The sequence below is a fragment of the Triturus cristatus genome, chromosome 6 (genome assembly GCF_964204655.1).
Source record: "Triturus cristatus chromosome 6, aTriCri1.1, whole genome shotgun sequence".
NCBI lineage: Eukaryota > Metazoa > Chordata > Amphibia > Caudata > Salamandridae > Triturus > Triturus cristatus.
In genome coordinates, this window is record NC_140589.1 from 1437783312 (window position 1) to 1437799391 (window position 16080).

General features: G+C 43.4%; 1 protein-coding gene across 1 annotated transcript in view; it reads left to right on the forward strand.

The window, feature by feature from the left end:
• The first annotated feature begins 215 nt into the window (after positions 1–215).
• Positions 216–16080, forward strand: part of LOC146821506 (uncharacterized) — a 63696-nt gene continuing 47831 nt past the window's right edge. The window contains exon 1 of the mRNA XM_085609866.1: positions 216–969. Within this exon, the coding sequence (XP_085465992.1) occupies positions 216–969 (754 nt within the window). The remainder of the gene's footprint in view (positions 970–16080) is intronic.

Sequence of the window (16080 nt, forward strand, 5' to 3'; positions counted from 1 at the left end):
TAGGAGTTGACATGGATAAGGTGAAAGCTTTGCAAAAGCCTTATAGGGTGGATTTCTCAGACAAAGACATAGAGAATCTAAATGATGTTGGCAGAACAGGGCAGATTAAGGAAATGATTTCCTTATTGCGAAAATGGGGTGATGTGGAAAAGTGGAAGGATAGATGGTATAAGAAAAGAGAAGATTGAGTGGACAGGACTTACTCAGCTTTTCCCATGAGAGAAAAAGAAAAAACAGTGGATGCTTATCCTATGAGAGAGATTCCTGGAGGAGGATATGTACATGTCCCATGGACTAGACAGGATATTTTGTCATTTACAAATGATTTCCCTCGACTGAGAGAAAAGCCCGTCGAGTGGTATAGGCAGGTAGACAGGTTTGTGAAATTGTCAAAGGTGCTGTGGATTGACCTGAATAGTCTGTTTGATATAATTGTTCCAGCAGACTTGTGGGCAGAGTGTAAAATAGTTGTAGATTGGCCTGCTAAGGAGTATCCAAGGGATCAGAGAACAGGAGCTGCAGACCCGGAGGTAATGAAGAAATACGAGCAGGTTATTGTGTTTCTGAAAAATAAAGTACCCCCTAAAGAGACAGACTGGGTTAAGATAGATCGAACACATCAGGAAGCAAAAGAATCAGTTCATGCTTTTTATGAAAGGCTGATACTGGCTTTTAAACAGTTCAGTGGAGATGAACACCTGGGTGATAAGGATTTGAGTCATTTTGTATACAGGTTTGTATATGGCTTGAGACCTGAAATCAGTGAAAGAATTCGTGAGCACACAGTTGATTGGCAGAGTAAAAAGATTGATGAAATTTTGAGACATGCAAAGTACTTCAGTGATGAAATTGAAGCAAAACAGAGAAAGCTGAAAGAGAAAGCAATGTGGGCACAGGTGAAAGTTGCAGAAAGACAAGAAGCACAGTTGGTGGAACAAGCAAATAATTCAGGAAATAGGCCCAGATACGGTACAGGAAAAGGAAAGGGAAATCTAGAAGAAGCCAAAAAGAAGTTCCCATGTCACAACTGTGGAAAATTGGGGCATTGGAGATCCGAGTGTACGAATCCACCATTAGTAAGTAATGAGAATAAATCATTGAATCAACAGGTGAAGAACGAGGGGTGTAATCATCAGCAGCAACAGCAGAAGGTTGTCAGACAGCAGAGTCAAGAGCCAAAACCGCCCTTGCCGCAGAATAGAGGGTCCCAGAAATATAACCAGGACTCAGGATTCTACAATGATGAGCAGGAAAACAAACCGAGACGTTCAAACCCGGTACAACAGTACTGGCTAAAAAATGAGGGGAGTGAGTCTGAAGGGGACTATTGACGGTGCCAAAGAGAGGAGGAAGAGTGCATACTTGGTGCAACTCTAGAAATAGACCAGGCAGGACCATTTGTAGATGGGAAAATAAATGGGGAAAGTGTTACTTTTTTAGTAGACACAGGAGCGACGAGATCAACTGTCAGGTCAGCAGATATAAGAAACCTTCCTCTCTCGGACGAAGCAATCCAAGTGGTTGGTGTAGCTAATACACAGATTAAGACTCGTCTTACTGAACCAGTAAGGGTAAGAATAGGGAAATTTTCAGGTATGCACAGATTTGTAGTCTGTGACACCAGTCCAGTGAACTTGTTAGGTAGGGACTTATTGTGTAAAATGAATTGCACAATTTTCTGTACTCCGGATGGAATAGCTTTTGAGACACCAGATGAGGATGTTTTGTACAGGATGACTCTAGATAATAGAGAAAGTGAGATTGTTGGAACATATGCTGTGTTTAATCCAGATGATTTGCCTCAAGAGTTGAGACACACGGTAAAAGCAGCAGTTTGGGATTTTACTGGAGAAGATGTGTCATTGATGAATAATGTAGATCCAGTGAAGATTTCAGTGAAAGAGGGGATCGTTTATCCTAATATCCCACAGTACTGGTTGACACCAGAAATAATTGAAGGAATAACCCCTATAATTGATAAGATGATTCAACAGGGTGTTTTGAGAGAGTTACTGAGTAGCCCATGTAATTCACCGATAATGGGGCTAAAGAAACCTAATGGGAAGTTCAGGATTGTACAAGATTTGAGAAAAGTTAACAAAATTGTGGTAGCATGTTGTCCCATTGTGCCAAATCCGTCAGTGATTTTGTATCAGATTCCTCATGATGCTGAATGGTACACGGTAATTGATTTGTGTCATGCTTTCTTTTCTATTCCATTGCATCTTGACAGCCAGCCGATTTTTGCATTTCGGTTTGGACAGCGTATTTTGGCATGGTGTCGTATCCCACAGGGGTATACAGAGAGTCCTTCAATATTCAATCAGTTGTTGAAGAAATCATTGGAGAGTTTGATCATGCCTGAAAGCTCAGTACTAGTGCAGTATATCGATGACCTACTAGTGGCATCGAAGACACGTGAAGCTTGTGAAGTAGATACCATAGCTTTACTGAATCATCAGGCAGATGGAGGGTTAAAGGTATCTCCAGCCAAATTGCAATTTTGCAAGAAAGAGGTACATTATCTTGGACACAATATTGAAAAAGGTCTGAGAAAGGTGACCGATGACAGGATCAAAATTATCAGAGGAATGAGAGCCCCAATGACCCAGAGAGAAGTGAGGATGTTTCTGGGGATGGTGGGTTATTGTTGTCAGTGGATAAGTTACTTTTCCCTGATAGCAAAGCCACTGATTAAATTGACTAAAAGTGAGGTGAGAGACCCATTGGAACTGAATGCAGAACAAATGGCAGCATTTGAAGAATTGAAGAGCAGCATGTGTGAAGCTCCTGCTTTGGGAATGCCAGACTGTGAGAAGGAGTTTGACTTGTACTGTAGTGAGAGAAATGGATGTGAACTTTCAGTGTTAATCCAGAAACATGGACGACTGAGAAGGCCAATTGCGTACTTCTCATCAACACTTGACCCCGTAGCTGTGGGTTTGCCAGGTTGCCTGAAAGCAGTAGCTGCTACATGCAGAAGCTTGGAACAGAGTGAGGGTATAATAATGGGATATCCTGTAAGGGTGTTCGTACCTCATGATGTGGCAATTCTTTTGACAAGAAGCAGGACTCAATATATGTCACATAGTCGGCTGACTAAATATGAGAAAATCATTCTGGGAGCATCAAATGTAACCCTTGAGAGATGTGTGAATGTGAATCCAGCAACATTGTTGCCAGATGCTGAAAATGTGAATGTGGGGGATTATGTTGATCATGATTGTTTAGATGTGCTTGACTACTGCACAAAACCCAGACCAGACATAAGAGATCTGCCACTACCTGAGAGTGATCATGTGTTGTTTGTGGATGGATCATGTCTGAGAACTGATGATGGTGTGCTAAGTGCAGCATATGCAGTGTGCAAGGTTTCAGAAGTTATGGAAGCTTCGCCTTTGAAAGGAGTTAGATCTGCTCAAGTAGCTGAATTGGTGGCATTGACGAAAGCTTGCAAGATTGGGAAGAATTTGAGAGTGACTGTGATGACTGATAGTCAGTACGGATTTGGAGTGGTTCATGATTTTGGCCACCTTTGGCTACAGAGAGGTTTCTTGACGTCGAGTGGAACTCCCATAAAGAATGCTGAAGTGATTGGGAAGTTGCTTGAGGCAATACAGCTGCCTAAAGAACTAGCGGTTGTAAAATGTGCTGCTCATGGACAGGGAGATGATTTTGTTACTCTTGGTAATCGCTTTGCAAATGACATAGCACAGTATTGTGCAAAGAACAATCATTCGATTAACCGGGGAAGAGAAAGGGAAATGTCTTTTTGTTCTGTGATGTTTACTAATGTCCTGGAAACATGGGATGAGGTGAAACAGTTGCAGGATGAAGCAGGAGATGAGGAAATGGGAGATTGGATCAAGGCAGGATGTGCCCCAAGAGAGAAAGATCATGTTTGGATCTATAGAGATGGAAGACCAGTCATGCCTAACTCAATGCTATCAACAATGGCAAGAATGTATCATGGCCAGGGACATCTGGGGAGGGACGCTATGATTAGGTCCTTTAAACAAACCTGGTACAATGCAAAGTTCAGGCTGATTGCAGAGAGCATCTGTCAAAGATGTTTGATTTGTCAGCAATTCAATACTGGAAAGAAGACAGTGGTGAGCCTAGGAACAATAGGCAGAGAAGGAGGTCCTTTTACCGGAATGCAAATTGATTTCATTGAAATGCCCCAAGTGAATAGATTGAGGTATGTTCTAGTGGTAGTCTGTTTGTTTTCAAGGTGGGTGGAAGCACATCCGACTAGGAGAAATGATGGAATAACAGTGGCAAAGTTACTGTTAAGAGAGTTGATTCCTAGGTACGGGTTCCCAGTGACAATTGAGTCAGACAGAGGTGGACACTTCTACAATGAGCTCATGGGTTTAATTTGTGAAGCATTGAGCATACAGCAGAAGCTACATTGTGCATACAGACCAGAGGCTTCTGGTGTTGTTGAGCAGATGAATGGCACAATCAAAAATAGAATTGGTAAGATGTGTTTAGCCACTGGAATGAAATGGCCTGATGTCTTGCCTCTAGTGCCAATGACTATTAGGTCTACTCCAGATAGAACTACAGGGTTGAGTCCACATGAAATACTGATGGGACGAGCAATGAGACATGCTTTCGTGCCTGTCAACAAGTTGATGACAATAACTGATGACATGATTTTGGATTACTGTAAAGGCCTGGCTGACGCAGTTCATTCCTGTGTTTCACCAGGTTGGAGGAGACGCCACCACACTTGAAAAGAAGCAAGCCCATGATCTAAGTCCAGGGGACTGGGTGAGAATAAAAGTGCACAGAAGAAGAAATTGCTTGGTTCCAAGGTGGGGAAGGCCAAGACAAGTCATTCTGACTACAACAACTGCTGTAAAGTGTGCTGGTGTGAAGAACTGGGTTCATGCAAGTCATACTCTGAGAGTTCCGAATCCAAAGGATGGGACTGGTAAAGAGTATTTTGAAGAGTCAGATTCCAGTGATGAAGCAGAGACTGAACCAGTGAGAAGAAAAAAGAATCCTGAAAGGAGGGAAGGAGAAAGAGAGTCAGGTGATTCTTTTTTCTTACCAAGAGAGGCTTCAAGAGGAACATTGAGGACCTCAGGAGAAAGTTCAGATTCTGGAAAGGTGCTTGAAGTTTCAACGAGCGGTGAAAAAGAAAGAGGAGAAAAGAACAATTCCACAGAGACTACACCCGAGTCAGATGAAGAGATTGAGAATCCACTTGAGATTACTCCTGAAGAAGTAGGGTCAGAAGAAGATAGAGAGGGACAGATTGCGGAAGACCCCCGAGGAGGTGTAGGGAACCTTCCTGATAAGCTAGGTGAAGGGACAAGTAGACAGCAAGAAGATTGCGTGTCGGAGACCCGAGGAGGGACAGTAATAGGGAAATCTCAATCAGTGGAGAAGAAGTCTGTGGAGCAAGAGAAAATTGTTCATGAATCAGAGGCAAATGAAACAGAATCAGATGAGAGTGAGAATGAGAAACCAGAGGGTCGAGTTCTGAGAAAGAGAACTTGGATTGGAGAAAGAAATAATAAAGAAGTGAGACCAAAAAGGAGTGTAAAAGGAGATCTTTGGCCTAACAAGATAAAGAGGCTGAGGTACAGACTGACACGAGCAAATTCATCAAAAGCTGAACAGGTGAACGAAGTGTCGAGTCAGAATCAAGCAAAGGGTGAAAAACAAAAGGAATCAAAAGAACCAGAGGAGATCAAGAGAATCAGAAAGCCCAACCAGAAGTATAGGTCACCGGAATGGACGTACGTGGCACTGTCTGAAGAAGAAGAGGCAGAAAGTCAAGGAAATCCAGAGGGGACCTTACGGGAAGTGGTTGAGGAGGAGAAGACTGTTGGAATCCTGAAAGTTATCTTGACTGACATTGGAGAAGAGTCAGATGCTCAGGATATTGAAGATCTGATACAGTTTGATGTTGCTGAAGAAGAAGTGAAAAGTGATGAAAATCCAAATTGAGTGAACTGAAGGAGTCACTTGGAGAAGAGTGGAAAGAGGAAAATCTAAAATTAGCTGTTTGAAATAATCTAGAGTTCTAGAAATTCAGTAGTGGAGTAGTAGAGGCTAAGTCAAAAGACACTGCCAAAGTAATAAGATGGCTAACACAGAAAATAATCAAAGTAGATGTACCTTCTTGAAAAGATGGTGTAGAATGTGCTGCTGCTGTACAGGATTATTAATGCTACTATGGGGTGTACTTGCTTTATTAGTTACTTTTAGAATTACAATAGACACTTTTGGAATACATACTGAGAATGTGACTAACATAGAGAAGAGTTCGCAGAAAGTAGTGCCAACTAGAATTAGTAACATTTACATACATAAGGATAGGTCAATTAATGATTTTTCTAGTAATGTTTTTTCAAAGTTGTTGTACGAATACGTAAAGACAATGGAAGTAAGGGATTGCTACGTCTTTATGCAATTGCCTGCATCCGTTTCAGAGGGAGTTACTTATCACCATCTTCCAGCTACGTATGGAATTTCATATAGTGTGTTGAGTAGTGTTTTTTATTTGTTAGGGAAAATAGATTATGAGATGTCTAACAAAGATAACATTTTTGGGCAATTGCCTATAAATAAGAAACTGAACCCTGCTAAAGAAGCTAACATTTTTGGTGAGATTTTTATTGAGACAGAAGAATTAACATTAGATTACATTTTTAGAAACAATTTAACTTGCAGTTTGAAAGAAGAAGAAAAGGCTTTCCTAGACATGGTAGAGAAAAGAAGAGTGAGCATGCATGAAAAGGCAGGGAAATATAAAATGAGTGAGACAATATGGGATATTGAGATGGGAAAGGAGTTGAAGAATGGGGCCAGTCCAACTTTGGCTTTAGATGCACCACAGAAGGGTAAACTATGCATTACCAGAAGGAAATCCCAATATGATAATTATTTTGTTGGGACTAGTGAGTGTCATGATACATACTTTATTGCAACAGGATGGGGATTCAAGGGAGGAGAAGATCCGTTTTTCCCGGGAGTGTATTATATTTGTGGGAATAAGGCTTATTACAGGTTGCCTGACCATTGGTATGGCACATGTTATGTTGGCCTGGTCTTTCCAAAGATTTTCCATATAGATAAGATAGAAGATGTGGAACAGATTAATCTACTAACACGCTTTAAGAGAGAAACTTGGTCAGAAATTGTAGGAGATATTTTTGGAGCTTTGATTCCAGCAGTGGGAATTTCATTAAATGCATATGGAATTCGGAAACTGTCAACAGTGGTGGATCGCTTATCGACAAGCACCGCTGGAGGGTTTCTTTTGGTAAATACAGAGATGGTTGCCGTACGCGCCATGTCTATGCAAAATCGACTTGCCCTTGATATTCTATTGGCCAAAGAGGGTGGAGTCTGTGGAATGCTGAAAGTTCAACATTGTTGCACTTACATTCCTGACGAAAGCAGAGATCTAAAGGTCTATATCAAAAATATTACTGATTTGCATGAAGAATTAGTACCACTGGAAGCTGAAAGTATCTGGACTAAATTGGCTAATAAGATGATTGCTGTTAAGAACTTTATTGCTAAGATAGGTAGTACCATAATTGGTAAGATATTGTTTCCATTGACATGTGTGATTGTTGCTTTACTGATTCTTAGATTAGGGTGTTTGTGTTGTAAAAACAGGGGAGGGAAAAAGAAAATAATAAGAGAAAATATTGAAAGGAAACAAAAGAGGTCAAAGAGAGACCCACAGGAATTAGAATTGGAGAAATTTAGGGAGAGTGTGTACGTAGAATCGAGAGAAGAGGATGAAAGAGAGACCGGTGTGTAGCATGTTGTTCAAAAAGACATTTGAATTTCTCCTAAGAAATGGGGACAAAATTTTTTTTTGGGATTGGCATTTGTGGTGATAATATATCACCAAAGGGGGGATTGCTGGAGCAGGGTTTTCTATTGAAAATTTTTGGAAATTTGAACTCCAGTTTACGTTTTATATGTCATAATAAAAATTACTGATAATTAATTATTAAATATTAATTTTGTTGAAGTTCCTGACTAATCAACTTTACTAATGAGAGAATTACACGTGGGAATGCATTTGTGTTGCTTTATTAATACGTGAACTAAGTTGGTGAGCAAATTAATTAAATATGTGTGGCTAAAGTGCTAATTGTTATGTGTTTGCGCTTTGAAATAATACGCTTTTAATGCTTCTTTATGTTGCAGTTGGCTAGATAATTACATACACATAAGGGTATTAGTGGGAATTAACACTGTATAATCATTACGATGTTGTAACGCTGTTTTGTGTTTCTTTTGATTAAGATGGTCCGTTTTGGCCTAGTCAAAGATGGCCGATATTTACAGCCTGCATTTGAGTAGATGAAATACGAAGAGAGGCCTCGCTGAATTTGGTTGAAAACCACCTGACTTCGGCCTCTGACTGTATTAAAAGTTTCCGTGAGGACAGCAGCTCCGGGCTTGATGCCAGTTGCCCTTGGAAAAGAATAAAGCCACAATGAACTCTGATAAACTTGCGGTGGCTTCACTATGATTCCGAGGAAGAGCATTCATGGATGTTACATTTTTTAGTTTCTGCTTCCTTCTTTGTCGTACTTTAATCTCTATGACCGCGTAGGGGACAGGGCCCTACCCCTGTCTATCCTGGTATTGGCGAACCGCAAATGGTAAATGCGGTATGTACAAGTGCTCTATATAACGTTCTAGCTATTAATGCACTGTGTACACGTTATTCTGCTTCACTACGCGGGTTCCATTTTGGAAGCAGTGGCCATCTTGTCATTGCCCTCACATAGGCTATAATGAAGCAACTACGGGCCTTGCAATGCATGTGCCTTTCCATGACTCTTCTGTGACCTGGGCAGCTGGCTCTGCTGCCCCAGGTCAAACTGGTCCCACGAGCTCCCCTTCCTCCGGCCACCTGTGATTAGCATCAGGGCTCAACGCACCATAAAGTTCTTTCATCACACACAAGCCTCTGGCTAATCACTTTCGCACCTGCTTGTTCCTGCTTTATGGCTTGTTTCCCAAAACAGGAGATGCTCGTGTTTATTGGGGCCTATCGACTATCTAGTGTGGGATCTGAACCTTGCTGTGTAAATAATTGTGGGCTGGCTTAACTGGAATGTGGGATGGTCATCATGACTCTGCCTTTTCTTTTGAACTGTACACTTGTCTATTGCCATATCGTAAACCTAGGAATATATGCCTGAGGCAGGAAAAACTGTACTTAAGGAGAAGCCTGTTTCTATGATTTTCAGCAGTCTCCTGAGAACATACACGCTGTTGTACTTCTAGGATACCTGTAATTGGTCTGCAGCCAATAAACGATCTTTGACTTCACCCAGAAGACTCTGTGTTTCTGTAGGTCTGGAACAGGGTGAACCCAGAAGTCATAGGGTGTGTGCCCCTGCACCGCTGGGTCTAAAATACCCAGTACTTCAGTTTGGCGCCCAACTCGGGACGATTTCAGCGGTACCAGTCCAAGCCAGAGGTTCGTGAGGAGCTTCGTGTGGAAATTCCGGAGGAAGGCCGCCACTTCATCGACCCCTGCATGTCGACGTGGTCCGAAAGTCTTTTCTGCGAGGTTCTCCGCGTCCCGACGGCTACGAAGGACTGCTGCCCTGATTAATCGACCTGTTTTGGACCCTTGACGAGTTTTGAGAGAGCGAAACAATCGAGAGAGTCTTCTGGTGACGCCATCGATCAGCAATATTCAGTTAAGTATAAGTGGAGCGTCTCCCATTTGTTTTGGTATCCCTCGGGATCGTTTGATTTGGTAATTTGGTAATTTGGAGTTTGCAAACGCCAAAACCAGAGGACTCGTGTATTCACGAGACTATCGTAATCGATAATCCTTTGACGTTTGGATCTAGACTAGTGAGCGAAGATGCCTGGTTCTGGAATATTTGGTAGATTATTCTGTTTGGGTTGTGGAAAAGATTTCCAGCTAGAGGAATCATGTCCGGTTCCTCCGGTTGGAACTCCAACTTATGAGCTCTATGTAAAACATGGTGTAGGCCCCATTGCATATAACGAAGTATGGATCCACTACACCAGAAAAGACGGTGTTTTAAAATGGCCCCAAAATGGTAGTTTCAATACCGATATTTTAGATAATTTGGAAATTAAATTGTTCAAAAAGAAAGCCCGGCCGGCGATGTTTGACTCTTTCCGCTTATGGCGAAAGGAAGCCAAACAGAAGGAAATTAAGTTAGCGAAAAAGAATAAAAGGGAGAGAGGTATGACGGTAATGCAAGCAGCTGTACAATTCAAAGACAATGAGGAGGAACAGATGAATGAGCAATTGCACAGGCAGCGTAAGTTAGGGATTGACAAATGTTACCCAGCTTTACTGCACTCTAAACAGAATGAGTTAGAAGAAAAGGAGAAAGATCCCCTGATGTCGCATTTATTGAGTTCGCCACCCCCGTATGCCCAAAATGCCACGGCACCTCCCCAGCTTGTGAATATGCCACCTCCAGTTAATATACAGCAAGCCTTGCCACTACCGCCAGCTGCTGCGCAGCCGGCTCTTGTCCATATAGCGCAGCCCTCTCAAGGGCCGCCAGTTGTGTTCCCGACTGCCCCCGCGCTTCCTGCGACTTTGCCTGATTCAGCAGCTGCCTCCCCTGACACTCTTCCTTCCACCACTCCAGTACCTGTTTCTGCATCCTCTTTTCTCCCCTCTGTTTATCCCCCTGTTTTTGCCTCAGCTTCTCCTTCAGCGCGACAGCGCTTAGCTAATGTGGTTACTACGTTAATGTCGCCTCTCTTTGAGTCATCCAGTGCGACTCCTGGTTTACAGCGTAAGCAATTGCGTAGTCAGTTGCCTAACCCCGATGAGAAAAAGGTAATAGATCGTATGGCGCGTAGATGGATTGTTTTCCCTTCACTGTATGACGTGGAATCAGTTGTCAACGTTTTCCATCAGTGGGATGCCCCAAAACAGAGATATGTGTTTGAGAAAATGTGCGAAATTCTCTGTGAAGAATTGGAAGATAGTGGTAAAAATCCGAGCCCGCAGGAATTGTGTAGAGTGAGGTTTGATTTTGGAACTGGTATAATTGTGGACCGCGAAGTAGATAAAGCCGTTGCGGTTGTATTGTCCTTCAGAAATGATGATTGTCAACAGTCATTGTTTGAACAAAATGTCCTTGTGGGCAAGAAGGTAAAAGCGCGACAATACCCCATGAGAGAAGTTCCCCCGGTATGGAAGGAAGCAGTTGCAGCTGATGCCGGTGCCGGTATCGCTGCTGTGCCAGCGCATTTCCAGCGTGTTTGGGTGCATGTTCCATGGAAGCGCTCTGAGGTGTTAGTGCTTAAGCAGACATTGCCTGATCCCCGTAAAAACCCAGCAGGTTATTATAAAGAGTTGTCACAGACGGCAGGGTCATGCATTATGAATCTGGCAGACATAGACATGTTGTTTGGTAATGTTGTTCCACAGCCCCTATGGGGATCAATTCGTAATGCAGATCACGATGCAGAACTAGGTGCTACATGGGCTGACATTATTGCCGCTGACGCTAGACAAACTGGTGGCGCGAAACCTGAGCCTTTAGTAGCTGAACTGCCTGGTAGGATCATCACGTATATGAAGACAATAATGCCCGCGATGCGCGTAAATTGGGACAAGTTATCTGCATGCAAGCAAAAGAAAGATGAGACAGTGTCAGACTTCTTCACTAGGTTTGAAGAAACGTTTATTGATCACAGTGGGCAGGATATGAGTACTGAGGGTGGCCAACGGTTATTTGTGGATAAATTTGTGCAGAATTTACTTCCTGACCTGTGTAAAAAGTTGAAAGACTCAGAGAGTTCTTGGGCCGTTTCTTCTTCAGCGCAAATACTGGCTACTGCACAGTATTATGAAAATAGAGATAAAGACGAGAAAGATAGAACAGAGAAGAAAACGAAGGAATTAAAGACAAAAGTCCTTTTACAGCAGGCTTACCCACCACGAGGAGGTCAGAACAATTATAGACAACCCCAAGGTGTCTGTCACCAACCCCAACAATTTCAGAACAACCAGCAAATGAATGGGTATTATCAACCACGTGTCCCTGTAGGTCCCAACCAATGTTCATACTGCAAAGAGGAAGGTCATTATAAATATAGTTGCCCTAAATTAATGCAGCGGAACGGTAATGCGTATGGCGCAAGAGGTAGGGGTGGTCAGCAAGCTCCTAGAGGCAGAGGGCGTGGAAGTGTTCCCCAGAACGCGCGTCCTCTTCCGCCCCAAAGCGCCATTAATAGCTTTGATCAGCAAGCTAACGCGACTAGTAATACGGCCCAGTATTATAATAATGATTATTATGCAGAGGACGGCGATGCAGAAAATAATGATTACTAGGACAGCCATAGACAGAGAGAGGGAGTTGTTTCAGTGCCAGTGGATCAGAGTGGACCGTATGTTAAAGTAACTACAGCAAATGTAACGGAGCCCTTTCTGCTAGACACTGGTGCTGCAAAGAGTTCAATCATGCATTCAAAACTCCCTGGCGCACCTTTGTCTGGCGATATAAATGTTTCAGTAGGTTTTTCTGGCGCCCCAGTTAGGAACCCGATTTCTAGTCCCATGTCACTTTCTATTGGGCCTTGCGAGCTGAAAGCACCCCTGATTCTGACAACAGGTTGTGGTGAGAATTTACTGGGATTAGATTTGTTGAAAAGATTGCACGCTACACTGTATTGTTCTCCTTCAGGAGTACAACTTACATTAGGCAAGAAAGTGATTTCCCCAATGTACTTGTCTAAAAATACGATGCCGCCTGAATTGTCATCCCTTCCGGATGCCCTTTGGGCTACTGGTCCCAATGATGTGGGCCTCTTGGAGATACCGCCATATGTGGTGACTTTAAAAGCTAATGTCAGACTGCCACGTATTCCCCAGTACAAGATCTCTAATGAAGGGCAGAAAGCATTGTTAGACATTGTCGGCGACTTGATTAATAAGGGTGTGATTGAAGAGACAAGAGGCAACGTTTGCAATAGTCCGATTTTACCTGTCTTAAAACGAACGGACCCTTCACAGCCACCTGTTTACAGATTTGTGATTGATCTTAGAGAGGTTAATAAGATTGTTGTGCCACAGTTTCCAGTTGTCCCTGATATAACTGCCTTGTTAACGATGATTCCAGCCTCTGCTGCATGGTTTTCAGTGATCGATTTAAAGAATGCTTTCTTTAGCATCCCAATTGCGAAGGAGAGCAGAGACATTTTTGGCTTTAGTCTGGGAGGCCGAAGCTTCCGCTTCAAATGCGCTCCCCAGGGCTACTGTGAAAGCCCATCAATATACAGCCAAGCTTTGAAAGCACAGCTTGATGCACTTGTTTTACCTAGTGGCGCTATTCTGATTCAATACGTGGACGATTTACTAATCGCCGCGGATACTGAAAAGATCTGCAAAGAAGCTACATTGTCATAGTTGCGCCATTTATCTGTTTTCCATCATAAAGTGTCTCTCTCTAAGCTGCAATATTGTCGACAAGAAGTGACCTACTTAGGTCATCTCTTATCGAAGGAGGGAAGGAAACTGACCCCAGAAAGAATTCAAGCCATTGCACAGTTGAGTGTGCCAAGAACACAGAGAGAAGTGCGTGCTTTCTTGGGCATTACCTCATACTGTAGGCACTGGATCCCAAATTTTTCCTTGTTGGCAAAACCTTTGTTAGCCTTAACATGCAAAGACACACCGAATCCTATCCCATGGTCTGAAGAGTGCCAGAAAAGTTTTGTGGAATTGCGTAATGCATTGTGTTCGGCTCCTGTGTTGGGTACCCCTGACTACAGTAAGCCTTTTACATTGTATGTTCACGAGAAAGATGGTTGTGCGTTGTCAGTGTTAACACAGCCTTTTGGCGACAGACCGCGCCCATGCGCATATTTTTCATCCACCTTGGACCCTGTAGCGAGGGCATTGCCAAGCTGTCTGAGAGCGACAGCTGCTGCAGCGATGTCTATCTGACAATCTGCTGGTTTGGTAATGGACAATACATTGATCGTTATGGTTCCACATGCTGTAGACACATTATTAAATAGGACCAAGACACAACACTTGACTAGTGCGCGATTATCAGGCTATGAGCTTACACTGTTAGCATATCACATACACATAAAAAGATGTAATACGCTGAATCCAGCTACGTTATTGCCAATTCCAGCAGACTCAGATGAGATTGAGCAACATGACTGTCTGTTCAGAACAGAAGAAGAGACGAAAGGGAGAGTAGATCTAAAAGATACTCCCCTGACTGAGTGTGATGGCACTTTATGGGTGGATGGTTCGTGTTTCAAACTCCCTAATGGTGACACGACTGCTGCATATGCTATCACGACTTTACACACGGTCGTGGAAACTGCACGAGTGCCACATAATTCGGCCCAAGCAGCAGAATTAATCGCCCTCACGAGAGCGTGCGTGTTGTCTGAAGGAATGAGAGTGAATATTTACACAGATAGCCAGTACGCCTTTGGCGTGGCTCATAATTTTGGGCGTTTGTGGAAAGAGCGTGGGTTCCTGACGTCGTATGGAGCTAAAATCCAGAATGGCAAGTTGGTGAATGATCTCCTTGAGTCACTGACCCTACCGTTGCAAGTTGCGATCATGAAATGCAGTGCGCACAGGAAAGTTACAGATGATGTTGGACGTGGGAATGCGTTTGCTGATGAGACCGCGAAAGAAACAGCACAGAATGTAAAGACTAGAATGTATGTTGCAGGCCCCGCAAGATGGGTTAATGATGTTGGGATGTGTGAAAACACATTAGAGAGTGTGAAGTCGCTTCAAGCTGAAGCTACAGAGAAAGAGTTAAGCAAGTGGAGAGAAAGTATGGGTAAGTTGGATGAGAATGGTTGTTGGATTGATCTGACAGAACATAGGCGATGGTTGTTGCCCGATGCATATGTGCTTCCAGTGGTTACGATGGCACATGGAATGGCACATATCAGTACGAAAGGTATTTGTAAGTTGTTGGCTCCAGTATGGCAGAATGCTGGGATTCCCAAGTGTGCAGAGAATGTGGTCAAGAATTGCATGGTATGCTTGAAATACAACCCTGGTAGGGGAACCCCAACTCCAGCTGGTCACTTTGCACCCCCATCATGTCCATTCGAAGTTTTGCAGCTGGACTTTATTCACATGGAAAGATGCAACAACCTGAAATATGTACTGGTGGTTGTTTGTGCTTTCTCAAAATGGATAGAGGCTTATCCTCTGAAAGATAACACTGCCCTATCCACAGCCAAAGCCCTTGTAAAGGAATTTTTCCCTAGGTTTGGGATGCCAAGAATGGTGTGGTGTGATAATGGAAGTGAGTTTGTGGGTAAAGTGATGAAGAATGTATGTGAAGGGCTAGGGATAAAGCAGAGGTTCCATGCTGCAAATCACCCCCAATCAGCTGGACTAGTAGAACGCTACAATGGAGCCTTAAAGCTCAAGCTGGCCAAAATCCAGGCGAGCACCGGTCTTAAATGGCCTGACGCTCTGCCTTTAGCACTCCTGTCCACCAGAATGACCATACACTCACGAGTGGGACTTAGTCCTTACGAAGTGGTTTTTGGCCGCCCGGCCAACGTATGGGGTGTACCGAGGCCTACGAAGTTTAGTGAGATTGAGCATCCAGTACTACTCGATTACCTGTATGATTTGACTGTTAAACTGCGTGTTTTGCACCAACAGGTACATGATACTCTTCCCCAAGCTTCTGAACCTCCCGGACACCCTATCAACCCTGGCTCGTGGGTCCTGGTCCGAAATTTCCAGCGCAAGAGCAACGACGAGCCTCGCTGGATCGGCCCTCACCTTGTGCTTCTGTCGACAAGATCAGCGGTGCGAGTAAAAGGGAAGAAGCACTGGATCCATGGTACCCACTGCAAAGTAGTCCCCTTGCCTTTGCCATATGACCGGTGGGTCCAGGAGGGTGTCGCCGACTCTGAGACAGACACTGTACCTCGTTTTGTACCATTCAGTGACGCACGCATAAGAGACACAGTTTCAGACCAAGAGAGTGACAATATTCTGCAAGAAGCTGTGCCACCATCAAATCGACTGGACACCACTGAGCCTGAACTTTTGTTCCAAGACCAAACAGC